General features: G+C 31.1%; 1 protein-coding gene and 1 long non-coding RNA gene across 5 annotated transcripts in view; one reads left to right on the top strand and one right to left on the bottom strand.

Moving 5' to 3' along the window:
- Positions 1-15,316, top strand: part of LOC551086 (zinc finger protein chinmo) — a 61,187-nt gene that overhangs the window by 27,458 nt on the left and 18,413 nt on the right. For all 4 annotated transcript variants that reach the window (XM_623485.6, XM_006557498.3, XM_006557500.3 and 1 more), the window contains 4 exons: positions 2,792-3,012; positions 4,940-5,325; positions 5,872-6,119; positions 7,440-7,721. In XM_623485.6, coding sequence (XP_623488.3) covers positions 2,792-3,012; positions 4,940-5,325; positions 5,872-6,119; positions 7,440-7,721 — 1,137 coding nt within the window. The remainder of the gene's footprint in view (positions 1-2,791; positions 3,013-4,939; positions 5,326-5,871; positions 6,120-7,439; positions 7,722-15,316) is intronic.
- LOC102653602 lies at positions 316-14,393 on the bottom strand. Its single transcript, XR_407493.3, has 2 exons — positions 13,830-14,393; positions 316-561 (listed from the first exon to the last, which is right to left on the bottom strand). It is a non-coding gene; the product is annotated as an uncharacterized LOC102653602 (long non-coding RNA).

The following is a 15,316-nucleotide window of genomic DNA, read 5'->3' as shown; positions in this document are numbered from 1 at the left end:
TTTTAAAAATGGTAATTTACACTGTTTTAAGATTAATATTTTTAAATGACTTTTTACTTGAGATAATTAAATGCATTTAATTTTGGATCTGAATATGGCTTTCAATGTAAAATTATTTCTCTAAATATTGAAATTGAATTTACAAATTTATCAATATTTATTATTATTTATTCAATGAAATGATGCATTTTATAATCGAGATTTTCAAATCAATGCAAATCGATATAATCGAATTTAGTTGGGGCGAAATTTCCGAATAATTTGCACACACGTGGAGGCGAGGGAATGGCCCACGAAAGGGTTCAGAATTCCCTGTTTTTTTTTTTTTTTTACGAATCTTCGAATGTCAAGGAGTACCGAAAAACTCGATACGCTTTAGTTAGGCGAGCCATTCCGAAAGGCAGGTGGTTTCGGCCACCTGGTCGCCTGTTCTCGCGTGTCTCCTTTTTTTTCCCTTCTTGATTTCCTTATTCCTGGGATATCGTGTTATCGTGCCTCCTCTCATCTTCCGTTCATAACTGTCCAATAACAATGTTCGCGTGAAGCTCGTCAAGTGTGTCCCTATCAGAAACAAGAACAATATTATATTACTATTTCATATTTATTTTCGATTAATTCTTTTGTCCATAATTCAAAAATATATTTAAAAAAATTTAGAATCATTCTCTTAACATTTCTATTTTCTCTTAGAAAAAAAAAAATATATATATCCTGGTTGAAGCTATTTATCGAGATACGTGTATTCGTTTATTTTAAAAAAATCTTCTCCTAAAAAAAAAAAGAATCATCAAAATTCGAGATAGACATTTCTATTTTCTCTTGGAAAAAAAAAATATCCTATTTATCGAGATACGTATATTTAATTATTTTAAAAAAATCTTCTCCTAAAAAAAAAAAGAATCATCAAAATTCGAGATAGACATTTCTATTTTCTCTTAGAAAAAAAAAAAATATTTTATTTATCGAGATACGTGTATTTGTTTATTTTAAAAAAATCTCCTAAAGAAAAAAAGAATCATCAAAATTCTAGATAGACATTTCTATTTTCTCTTGGAAAAAAAAATATCCTATTGAAGCTATTTATCGAGATACGTGTATTTGTTTATTTCAAAAAAATCTTCTCCTAAAAAAAAAAAGAATCATCAAAATTCGAGATAGACATTTCTATTTTCTCTTGGAAAAAAAAAAAATATCCTATTTATCGAGATACGTATATTTAATTATTTTAAAAAAATCTTCTCCTAAAAAAAAAAAGAATCATCAAAATTCTAGATAGACATTTCTATTTTCTCTTGGAAAAAAAAAATATCCTATTTATCGAGATACGTATATTTGATTATTTTAAAAAAATCTTCTCCTAAAAAAAAAAAGAATCATCAAAATTCTAGATAGACATTTCTATTTTCTCTTGGAAAAAAAAATATTCTATTGAAGCTATTTATCGAGATACGTGTATTTGTTTATTTCAAAAAAATCTTCTCCTAAAAAAAAAAAGAATCATCAAAATTCGAGATAGATATTTCTATTTTCTCTTGGAAAAAAAAATATCCTATTTATCGAGATACGTGTATTTATTTATTTTAAAAAAATCTTCTCTTAAAAAAAAAAAGAATCATCAAAATTCGAGATAGACATTTCTATTTTCTCTTGAAAAAAAAAAAATATCCTATTGAAGCTATTTATCGAGATACGTGTATCTTCTGTAATCTTCTCCTAAAAAAAAAAGAATCATCAAAATTCGAGATAGACATTTCTATTTTCTCTTGGAAAAAAAAAATATCCTATTTATCGAGATACGTGTATTTGTTTATTTCAAAAAAATCTTCTCCTAAAAAAAAAAAAAAGAATCATCAAAATTCGAGAAAGAATCTAACGACTATTTCGAAAAAGAAAAAAGAAAAAAGAATCATCCCTTACCTGAAAATTCGAGACAGAATCTAACGACGATTTCGAAAAAAGAAAAAAGAAGAAAGAATCATCCCTTAGCTGAAAATTCGAGACAGAATCTAACGACGATTCCGATTGGATAGAAAGGATACACGCGTCGTGCACGGATTTGTCGTGGAATACGCGGCGGCGCCATATTCGTTAGACGCGCACCGATATCGTATTACGCGCACGTTACACTTGCGCACGTGAATCGTAAATTACGAAAGATCGTGTCCGAGGATGACCTACATAACCAGCGGGCTGCAAGAAAGGGCATCGGCGTCAAGCTGGCGTTGCTCCTCGGCTCCTTTATGCCCGCTCGTCGAGGGAAATGGAGAGCGAGTGGTAAAAAAGGGTTCGACAGTCACCACTTCCTTTGCACGCCAAAATTCCCGCGGTCCTCGCCTCGGATATGACATGAAAGCCGTGAGAAAAAAAGAGAGGGATCGAAAAACAAATTCGAGCAATTCTTGGAAAACGCGGTTAATCCAAACCCAGGGTTGGAAAAAATATTTTGTCGTTCACGTGGTTCTTATTATCTGTGATTCAGCTATATTCGAGTTGTTGATATACGTCTAATTTTCAACCTGACTTCTTTCCACGAAAATGACAATTATTATATTTCGAAAATTATTCCAATTATTTTTAAGGCGTAGTTTTAAAAATTGTCGAGATCTAATAAAATTATAAATTATAAATTTTTGGGATACGTTTTATCAGTTTAGAAAGGAATTCGTTCAAACGATAGGAATGGAAGGATGAAAGAAGCAATGAAATCGTAGTCTTGGAAGCAGCTTACATGCTCGAAGGACACCGTGTTTTCTCGCGTATTAACAAATCTTTATTATTGCGTGTGTTTCAGGAGTAACGTTCAAGGCGCACAGGTTAATTCTCGCAGCATGCAGCAAACACTTTCAAGAGCTGTTCGAAGGAATGCCTCCTTCTCCCGCGGGACTGATCGTTATTCTCGACGGAACGAGTGCCCACAATATGGCGTCCCTTCTCGAATTCATGTACCGTGGAGAGGTACACGTGTCCCAGGAATCCCTCAGCTCTTTCCTCAAAGCAGCCGAATGCCTTCAAGTATGCGACTTATTTCATCTCTTTTGAAATAATTGCCCTGAATAGCAGTCACGTGTCTCGAACGCGGGCGCGTACTTTGCATTCTTTCCTTTTTTTTTTTTTTTATTTTTTATTTTTGGCCGCAATTAATGAACCGAAGTTCCTGTTCTTGGAACGATTCTCGACGAGAAGCTGTGTCAATGATCCCTTTGAAAGAACGTGGTATTGTAACATTCTTTGTTTCAACTTTGTTGTTTTATTTTTAAACAGATTTCTTTCTTTTTAGTAGGCAACATCATTCTTATGATTTCTTGTTTTGATAAAATGTTTTATTGCATTTAGAAAGAGCAACAACTGTATTATTTTGACTTATTTTCTTAAAATTTCTATAATTGATGCAATATTTCTTAAAATATTACATTAAAAATATTTTTATTAAAATTTTGAAATAAATGCTTAATTCAATCGTTTTACAATTTAATTTAGTTTATATATATCTAATAAAAATTGAAGGAAAGTAATGTATTTCCATAATTAATGTAATATTTCTTACATTTCATTTGTTTTATCAACACCATATATTTCTTGAATCCATTCTTTTTACCTCAAAATATTTTTATCAAATACAAAATTTTTAAATCAATCCTTAATTCTACAATTTAATTTACTTTATATATATATATCTAATAAAAATTGTAGGAAATTAATGTATTTCCATAATTAATGTAATATTTCTTGAATCCATTTTTTTCACCTTAAAATATTTTTATCAAATATAAAATCAATCCTTCAATCAATTCTACAATTTAATTTACTTTATATATATATATCTAATAAAAATTGAAGGAAACTAATATATTTCCATAATTAATGTAATATTTCTTGAATCCATTTTTTTCACCTCAAAATATTTTTATTAAAATTTTGAAATCAATGCTTAATTCAATCCTTTTACAATTTAATTTAATTTATATATATATATATATCTAATAAAAATTGAAGGAAACTAATATATTTCCATAATTAATGTAATATTTCTTACATTTCATTTGTTTTCAACATCACATATTTCTTGAATCCATTTTTTTCACTTCAAAATATTTTTATCAAAATTTTTAAATCAATCCTTAATTCTTTTCTATTTCTTATTTCATTTGTTTTATCAACACCATATATTTCTTGAATCCATTCTTTTTACCTCAAAATATTTTTATCAAATACAAAATTTTTAAATCAATCCTTAATTCTACAATTTAATTTACTTTATATATATATATATATATCTAATAAAAATTGAAGAAAATTATTATATTTCCATAATTAATGTAATATTTCTTACATTTCATTTGTTTTCAACATCATATATTTCTTGAATCCATTTTTTTCACGTTAAAATATTTTTATCAAATTTTAAATCAATCCTTCTACAATTTAATTTACTTTATATATATATCTAATAAAAATTGAAGGAAACTAATGTACTTCATTTACATTTCATTTGTTTTATCAACACCACATGTTTCTTGTTAATATTTCTTGAATCCATTTTTTTCACTTCAAAATATTTTATCAAATACAAAATTTTTAAATCAATTCTTAATTCCTTCTACAATTTCCCTCTTTAATTTACTTTATATATATGTATCTAATATATTCTAATATCTATGTATCTATTTCCTTCTTTAATTTACTTTATATATATGTATCTAATAAAAATTGAAGGAAACTAAAAAGGAAAATAAAAATTATTTGAATAAATACATAAGGTTATTCAGAGAATATAATAAAACATAAACTTTTCTTAGATGAATTCTACAATGCCAATAATTTACATAATAATTAATATAAACGTGTCCAACATTATTCCATATTTACATTGGAACGTTTTCCCAAAACATTCTCCAAAATCTGCTCCAAATCACTCGAATGGATCCTTTTCGATTGGCAGGTAAAGGGTCTGTCCATCGAGCACGAAAAGCTGGCAGTAGCGCAGAGGCACGCCGCTGAGAACAATAACTCGTCCACGGACACCGGGGATGGTGGTGGCGGAAGCGGTGGTGCGAGCAGCGGCAGCGGTGACAACGGAAGCGGGAACGTGAGCGGAAACGTCAGTGGTACCGTGAGCGGTAGCGTGGGTGGCGGAGTTGTCGATGACGTTGGCGGAGGAGTCGGCGAGGTGAGCGACATGGGTGAAGCGGGTGAAGCGACCATGGTGAGAAACACCATAAAGAGGGCCCGTACGCCAGCGCCGTCTCCTGCCCCCGCTTACCCCGTGCCCAACCTCTACTCAGCTACCTCTCACTATTACGAAACCTTGCCGAAAAGGCTGATGAGGTAAGCCCTTTTTTACAAGCATGGCGGAATATAGATAGTCCATAGATGATCGCAAAACATCTAATTCCACGTTAAAGAAGTGGGGAGTCATTGACATTCCATCATTATCTACGATTAATTTTAGCTTCACCCTTTGATCAAGCGTAATAGATAGGATGTTGTAGCAAAGTAGTAGATGTTGCGAAAGAAATTAAGAAATATCGTAATGTTTTAGAATGTAGTAGCCTCTCTGCGATTTAGTATTTTTTCAAGTTTATAATATATTATATACACGCTAAGTAATTTATATGGTGATGATGTTAAAATGATGTCACGTTTAGATTCCTTCGATTTATGATCTATGTTCTCTTATTCCGTAATTTCGTGTGTTTTTGTTAAAATATATATGTAGAATTTTATATCTTATATTTCTTTATAAACGAATTTGATATTTTCGAATTGAGACTTTGGAAGAGGAACGACTAAATTATTTTTCCCTCGTTATTTCCTAAAGTTTCTTAAGTAGAGTTTGATACGATATCGAGCGTTTTTTGGGGATATTTTTAGATCGCCCAGCGACGTGGATACCCTGGGAAGGGCGAGTGTGTTGCGCGACGGCACTGCCTTCCGGCCCGCATCAGCGCCGCATCCGCTTCTTCTGGAGAACCACTTTTACCAGCCGTTCATCCACCCTACAGAAACACCCGCGCATCCCCACACCGCGCCACACACACCCACGGAATTGGAACAGGAATTGGAACGAGCGAGGTCCGAGGAACGCAGCAATTGCGATCTCAAGGAAAGCGTAGCCGAAGGTAAATCATTCTTAAAATAATTATATACATCTTCCCTCTCTTATAGATTCCATTTTTTCTCTACAAAACAAATCAAATAAAGTATGCTAGCTTCTTTTACTGGAATTGTATCTTTATTTTTTAAATTTTATTTCTTAAATTTTGTCAGTTTCTTTTTTTCTTTCAATTTGAAGTTTTGTTCAAAATTAATAGTAACAACAATTTAATATGGAGTATCAAAATATCTTGAAATCAATTATTTATTTTACATTCGTTTGAAATTATATTTTTATTTTCAAATTCTATTTCTTAAATTCTTTTTTTCTTTGAATTTGAAGTTTTGTTCAAAGTTAATAGTAACAACAATTTAATATGGAATATCAAAAAGTAAAATATCTTGAAATCAATTATGTATTTTGTATTAATATTTATAATTTATATAATATACATATTTTGTATAATTATATATTTTACATTCGTTTGAAATGTTTTCCCTTGTTATTTTTATATCTTTATTTTCAAATTCTATTTCTTAAATTTTGTTAGTTTTTTTTTTGAATTTGAAATTTTGAAAAAATTCAAAGTTAATAACAACAATTTAAGTGGAATTAAAAAATGAAATATCTTGAATTTAAAAATACTAATTATATATTTTATATTATTTTACATTTGTTTGAAATTATATTTTTATTTTCAAATTTTGTCAATTTTTTTTGAATTTGGAATTTTAGAAAAATTGTTCAAAATTAGTAACAACATAGTAACAACATAGTAACAACAATTTAACGTGAAATCAAAAAATGAAATATCTTGAAATCAATTATATATTTTGTATTATTTTACATTCGTTTGAAATTATATCTTTATTTGCAAATTCTATTTCTTAAATTTTGTCAGTTTTTTTTTGGATTTTAGAAAATTTTGGAAAAATTGTTCAAAGTTAACAATAACAACAATTTAACCTGGAATCAAAAAGTGAAATATCTTGAACTCAAAGATATCAATTATGTGTTTTATATTGTTTTGCATTTGTTTGAAATTATATCTTTATTTTCAAATTCTATTTCTTAAATTTTGTCAGTTTTTTTTTGGACTTTGGAAAATTTTAAAATTTTGAAAAAATTGTTCAAAGTTGATAGTAACAATTTAATGTGGAATCAAAAAGTGAAATATCTTGAAATCAAAAATACCAATGGATTTTGGAAAATTTTGGAAAAATTGTTCAAACTTACCAATAAAAACAATTTAACGTGGAATCAAAAAATGAAATATCTTGAACTCAAAGACATCAATTACGTGTTTTATATTACTTTACATTCATAATTGCATACATTTGCGCAGATCTACGAATAAAGCAAGAACCAGTGGCAATGACCGACCGGGAAAGGGCGGAAAAACTGGCAGAAAGATTGTCAGGCGAAGTATATACCGGGGGAAGGGGGTTCGATAGTGGGCATTACGGTTCGAATTCGGATCACATGCAGCCCGGAGGACAAATTGGACCCCCCATGGTGCGTTTGCCGCTTGCTCATCCACCGACTCCTGATCTCAGCCCTGCACCCACTAATCCCGCTATGTGGAATACGAAAATGAAGAAGGCTGGCACTGTCTCCACACCCCACGGTGAGTCCGATTTTATCCCTATCTTCAAAATATTTAAATATTTAATCTATCCATTCGTAAATTTGATATTAAATTAAAATTAAAAAATTGAATAAAAAACAATGATGAAATAACAATAATAATTTGTATTTATATTGATACAATATTTTTGTAATTCTTTTCTTTTTTACATAATTTTACACATCTTCTAATACTGTAAATTAAAAAGAAGATGAATTTTAAACATATTTCATTTTATATTCTAATGAAATATATTTTTATTTATTCGGATAAAATAATAAAATATTAAAAATTTCAAATCGACGTATTTAATAAAAAAATATTAAAAAATTAACTACGTCATCAATTTAAAATTAACATATATGTATAAAACACCGATAACTCGTTAACAAATGGGTAACGCAACAGTTTAAGCCGCTGTTTTAAACGTCATCGATTACAGAAGTTTACCAGACTTTAAACGTACCACGTGTTTCGATTCACCGCCAACGTGATGAATACACGCATATAAACGATTACGCGAATCTCTCGCGCGTATAAAAATATTTCCCTCTAGTTTACAAAGTGAGAAATTCCATCCAACTACTTAATTTACCGACTAACGCTTAATTATTCAATAGGGATAAAAAGATATCATCTCTCGTCACATTTTAATTTGTTACAAATTATTCTAGATGAATTTTAACGATAATTTTAACGAGATTGACGAAATACTTTCGATAATATATGGGCCAGAAGGCAAAACCTTCTGGATCTAATGTTACAAAATGCACGTGAAGCTTTCTTGATGTTGCAACTCGTCGTGCCTCTCGACGATCCCTTCCAATGCCTCCATCTTTCACAAGATAATTTGAATGATGAGTAATAAAGTGAACAGAGTGCAATCTTGAAATTTCTTTATTAAGACGTAAAGAAAATTTGATTATTTATTCTTCATCGTAGTCTTTTTTGAAATACATCTCCTAATACTTTCTTTTTATTCGTGTAAGAAGAGAATTTAAATTCCATAGAAATTTTAATTCCTTCGATTTTTATTTTTCTGATAAATGAACAGAATAAAAAGGAACGATCGAATAAAGATTATAATCTCAATCTTTCATCCTTCTTTATCGTTTCATCGTTTGTTTAAAAAAAATTTACAAAGACGTCTTTAAAAAATCTCTCCTTACACAATAACGTTTCTAAAATAACGAAAAAGCTTTCAGTTCCAAAGGTAATCCTCGCTCGATCGAATGCCCCCTCGTAGATACTTGCTAGAAGGTTGAAAAATTATTTTCAGAAACTCGACAGTCGACTCGCTCTTAAATGTCACCGCGACGTCAGCCGAGCTTATGGCGTGTTCCGATGTCGTATCGAGGCGTGCTCTCATCACAACTACACCACCACGCCACCTCGTCCTCCAAATTTCGCTCATTTCGTATTCTTTCTCAACATCTCTACCAATAATATTTTTCTTACCTCTTAACATATATACATATATATATATATATATATATATATATATATATATATATATATATATATATATATATATATACATATATATATTAGAGAGACGTCGCGCTCTAGCACGCAAAAAGCAACGTTAGATTTTAACGAAGAGCACTTGGTTCAATCCAAGGGAGATGGAGCCACACACCGCTTGGAATGGTTGCCTTGGAATGGTTGCCTTCACAGTGTGAACAAAGCGTTACAAAGAGGATTGCAGGCGGAGCACGGTGCACCGGTTGGGAACATCTTTTGCTCCGGCGAGCAAATCACCAGGCGTGCGACGCCACGATAAACGAAAAACGGTGTATAGATATAGGATCGTGTGTAGATATAGGGTGGCGGCACACGAACGACGTCACCACAGGTTCCGATCGTCGAATGTCGCGGATCCAACCATTTTTAGATACGGCCGAGGAATGAAGCGTTTTACGGCAAAGAAAGAAGCGAACCGTCGGCTAATATGCAACGGTTATTGACATTAATCGTGCTCGAGCAATCGCGTGCACGGGAAAAGACGACACGAGGAGAAAGGGAGGGAGGCCGTGCGCGAGAGAGAGAAAGAGCGAGCGAGCGAGCGAGCGAGCGTGGAGGGGGAAGGAGGGGGGAGAGCAAAGAAGAGAAAGGTGTTTTTCGTAACGTTTCGTAACGGAAGGAACGGAACGAAACTCGGCTTCTAATCGACGTTCGGTAGAATTGTCGCGGCACCGTGGTAGAATTGGAAGCAACCGGATTGTTGAGACATTCTATTAAATGTACAGTTATCTCTTTTGGGTTTAACTTTGTCGTTAGGAGTTAGTTTTTTGTTTGAAGTTCTCGATACGCTCGATTTCTTCCCGGCATACAATTCGAGATCTTTAGATTTTTATCGCGGAACGGTTCATTTTTCTTTTCTAACCTCTAAAATTATTTTATTAAAAATTCTTTCCTTCCCGTTCAATCGTTTAATAGAAAATAATTTTTAAGATAAACGATTCGTGATATTTTATATTTCGAATATTATGGAGAATTGTTTTAATTTGAATAATTTTTAAAATAAACGATTCGTGGTATTTTAATATACGATAAAATTTTCTCGTAGATGGTAATTTTTGTTTTTTTGTTTCAAGATGTTTGGCGCGATAATTGCAGGGTTATTAAAAATGTGCGTGACTGTTATTATTACATCGTTCCACAATAATTCTTTCTTCTAAGAACGCGGCGACTTTCTCTTGACCGTTTTTTTTTTCCTCTCTCTCGTTCTACGCGTCCTTCATTTTACGGGCTCGGTCTTTCCAGGCCATGAACTATCTAATACCGTGTCATTTCGATCTTTCACCGAGCATTAGAAGAACCAGTTATGTACAGGATATGTGTGCCGCTTATATGGAATTGCGTACACGAATTTTTATCTTAATCAATCGTCAAATGAGTTATTATAAAAAATTAGAAATCGATAAGGAAAAACATTATGACGATTCGAACGAATTAACATTAAAGATTAATTAACGTAAAGGACGATACAAGATCTTTTTTTTTTCGTCATCATAGTGTTTTCCTTTCGTCGAAAGACACGCGTGTCCCAAACGACTCTCCACGTTGAATTATAGATAAACGAGGCAGAAACTGTTCCCGCGTCTGTTCAAATCGATGCACCACGACCGTATCTACTGCCGTGCCTTTCTGTCCTCCTTTTCTGTTTCACTCGGAGCCGAGTGCAATTTGGCGCACGTGCCTCGTAAAAATTTCATTCGGACGTGCACGGAGCGCAAACCACATTCGCCTCTTCTTCAAACATTAATTCGTTGTCTCCTATTAATTCTATATGCGGAATCGTCCGTTTGTCACTTTAATATTCGTGTGATGCTGGTCAGAAGACTGTCTTTTTACCAGTAGTTGAAATGTTAACGTATTCTTGGAACGTATTTTGGAGATTCTAAGACAAGTTGATGCAACAGAAATATGAGGCTTTTAAATTGTCGAACATAACGAGTGAAGCGGTATTTTTCTATATTAATTTTTGTGTTTGTTTTGATAGAAAAGTGTCGTATTAATATCCTGTACGTAAAGATTATAAAAAGAAAGGTATGATAAATCTATTTTTGCTGGTCTCCAGCTTTTTTAACTTACCTATTATTAGCCAAAGGAATAATAAAACTTTTAATATTTAAAAATAAAAAGATTGAAATATTTGATAGATTCCGGAATAGAAATAGAATAGAATTTTAGTCGTGGACGTGTAGGCAACTCGACAAGCCCCTTCTTTAAAATTAGAGAATTTTATTTATCAATCTTTCATACTTTTATTCAACTTGTGTTTAACGATTCGAATAACTTCGACAAAGACGTAGTTATTCGTGTTTTAAGGGATGCATAACAGGATGAATTTAGTGAACACAATGTGTTTGCACCTGGTTCTATTTAAGAGCTACAAAATAATAATAAATAGTGTTTTAAACTCCTCTTAAAATACTTTTAATACTATTTATTATTTATTGATGATATATATGTATATAGAATAATGATAACAAAATGTCAGATATAATAAATGAATTAACTGTCAATAAAAACGATAATGATAAATAATAAATTCATTTTAGGAAAGAAAAATTTATAAAAATCCCATATAAATTAAGATCATTTCATCCTCATCGCATATTTTCAGATTTCGAATTCAAGATATCTTATCGGTTTTGATGTATTAAAAACTTCACGTAACTTCATCTATCTTGTTTCTTATATTCGCGTCCACCAGGATTTCGACTCGACGGAGAGGAGGAGGGGAGGGGGTTGAGTTTCTAAATCATATTTTACGTTTCGTTAGCATTCATTTGTTATTTTTTCTCATTTCGTCGACACGGTGTATATGGGCACATATCGTGGCTTCGGCTCGGATCGAATTGGATTCAAAAATCTAACGCAACCCGATTTAGGCCACGGATTCTTAGAAATGATTAACTTCTTCCTCGGTTCTCGCAACCGTGTCTCGAAATCAGGTTTGATATGTTCAACTAACTGGGAAACATTGCACAATGCAATAAAATTGCGAAATTATTGCTTGGCGCATGACATTTTGATTGATGAATTAATGAGATTCTATTGCTAGGAAATATTCTTTTCCAATTTATAAATTCGATATTTCTTATTTTTCTCTTTTATTTTGTCGATAATTTTTCTTATTATTCGATATTCGAATAAAATTACCGACATGAAAAATAATTTATGAAATTGAAAAAAGGAGTCTTCAATTTAATGATAAAACTAAAAATATTTCACGATAGAAAATTTAAACTTTTCTACGTATTTTTAATGCAAGAATGTAATTACACAATATCGAATTGTCGAACAAAATTTCTCGCCTACTTGTTCAACGAAGAGTAAAATGAAATTCTACCGAATTATCTATGCGTAAATTTGAGAAATAATATAAATCGAGTGAAGAGCAAAAAAAAAAAAATACTTGCTAATCGTTTTTCTATGAAATAGCGAATTCTGTTTCTTTTTAGTAAAGATACGAGAAAAAGGCTGAATTCTTGCGGAGGATAGAACGCAAGAGGCTTTGAATGAATTATGGGTATAGACCGTTGGATGTTTTTTCAAGAGAGGATGCGAAAGGCTGGTTCTCTATGTGTGTCATGGCCAAAGAGCTCCTGATGTGTTTTAGAAACTGTTAGAAAAGTTTGGTTGACTCTCGTGCTGCAAATTATCGTTGGACGAGAAAAGATTTGTTTCATCCTCTCCTACTTTCATAACTTTTTGAAACCGTCTTCTAATCTTTCACAGATTTGCGAAAACTTTCCGATCTCCTTGAATTTTTAATATTAATATTCGTATTAAAATTATTTTTATCTCGTAAAACGAATATTTTTAAAATTTATTGAAATTAATTTAGAATCAGGTTATAATTGTTATAATACAATTGTTATTCTTGTATTTTTTTTCAAATAATTCTTGTTAAATTTGATTGAGATATCATCTTCGAACGAGCATGTTGACTTTGTCAGAAATACGTCTGAAATCTAACGTGACAGGCATCCCCACCAATTGTATTGATCGATAGAATATAGAAGAAAATCATAGCAATCTGAATTAAAGTGTATTTTTATGATTACTTATAGAGAAATAATCGAATCACTTGAGAAAAAGATTAAACATTAGACGAATTGAATTATTTCATTCATGTTCAGGTAAATTTTAGTTAGTACACATTTAGTTATATACAATTCGAATCCTTTGCATTTCAATTTATAATTTTTCTTTCTTAAATTTTATAAAGATTTTCAAACAATCAATTTCTAACTAATTTTTTTATCGAACTTTATTGAAAAGAATATTCAAAGTTAACTTTCATAATTATTCTATAACCTAAAAATTCAATAGCAATATCTTAAGAATCCCTTATTAAGAATATCTTAATAGTTAGAAAAAAAGTTATATATTATAGATATATCAAAAATGATGCTTTAAAGAAACTCAAACTATTTGTAAATGAATCAACAATCAAGTTGCAAATAAGACGTGCTGTCACACAGATTGCAATGATTGTACGTATTAGCTATCACGAGATCGGTAATAAGAAATAAGATATATACGTAATCACTCGATTGATAACGTGCATTCTTTTAGTTGGTCATTTCTTACCTGCGATTAAAAACAACCGAACGACAAATCCGTTGATTTATTTTTCTTTCTTTCTTTTATTCACGTACGCGATCACGTTGCGTGTATTGTGTGTTTCGCGCACACTCACGTAACGCGCTTTCACGGATTAACCATTAAACTAGTGCTGATAGAGTGAGCGGTTTCGTGCAATGCCGAAATTCAGGTCACGAAATATTTCATGATAACACCGTTAGAGGGCTTGTAACACGAACCACGCTGGTAAATTCGACAAATATGACACGCAACTCACGCCTTCTTTTTAGCGAATTGGATGGAAGTGGTATTGATATGCAATGTTGCATATTTGAGGTTAGGTTTTGAATTTGTGATATTTCATAGTTTCAGTTAAAATTTCTTGGCGTGAAATAAATGAAAATAAAGATAAGTCCATGTTAAAAGATATAGTATTGTAATATGGTAGTATATTGATTAAAGAGATTAAATAATAGCTTTTTAAAATTGATAGAAATATCGAAAGTATAATTCATGTCATATCTCAAAGTCTTTAAGATATCGATTATGTAGATCTTATTTCACAATATTATTACAATCTTTGTATTGAACAACAAAATTGGTTTTTAAGATTGAAGATTAATGATATAATGTAGAATTAGTTGATAAGCTTTTTGAGAGCTTCATGTATATAAATATCGATAAATATGCATCTCGATTTTTATATTTTTTTATATAATAGATAATTTATATACATTTATATACGTTAATCTTTATCATTCATTACTTTTTTCATAATTTTAAATTAGTCACTATCGAAATTGAAATCCAAATTTCAATAAATGTTTTCCGAGCAAATATTTATTTCGACAAAACTACAATTCTACGAGGAACAGCTTTAATTTTCGTTATTCGCCAACTAAGACGATTATGACAAAACGAGCATGATATGTCTCGACCCTTCTGCAAGCTTTATTACTATGCTTCTCGTTCTGACAAATAGAAATAAAACAACGGGTTGCCACGCTAACCTGGCGCTACCCTTCTACGCACAATGAGTAACCCTATCTTCGTTGAAATAATCCTCTATCCTTATTTCTGTTCTTTCTCTATTACCTTCCTTAGCGTCCTTTCTCGTATCTATTTCTTTTATGTTCTTGATCTATGATTTGAATTTATTATTATATATAAATGAATATTGAAATTTTTTTAATAATTAAAAATCTTTGCAAAAGTTAGGTATCGTATTGAAAATATTATAACATCGACATTTATACTATAAAAATATTAGATTGTAAATAAGAACTCGGTTATAAAGTTGATTAATCATATATATCAAAAATAAAATAATCGATTAATAAAAATTACTTTATAAATTATAAAGTATTATTTAGAAACAAATAATAAATTCGGTTCGTGTTTACTCTTGTAATCGCATCATGCGCCAAAAATGGTATAAATGTCACGGATTCGCGCAACATGCGCGAATTTGGTGCGTGTGCGATTGCGCGGGT

This window comes from Apis mellifera, linkage group LG6 (genome assembly GCF_003254395.2).
Source record: "Apis mellifera strain DH4 linkage group LG6, Amel_HAv3.1, whole genome shotgun sequence".
NCBI classification, from domain to species: domain Eukaryota; kingdom Metazoa; phylum Arthropoda; class Insecta; order Hymenoptera; family Apidae; genus Apis; species Apis mellifera.
Note: the sequence above shows the minus strand (reverse complement) of the source record. Positions and strands in the feature narration are given on the sequence as shown.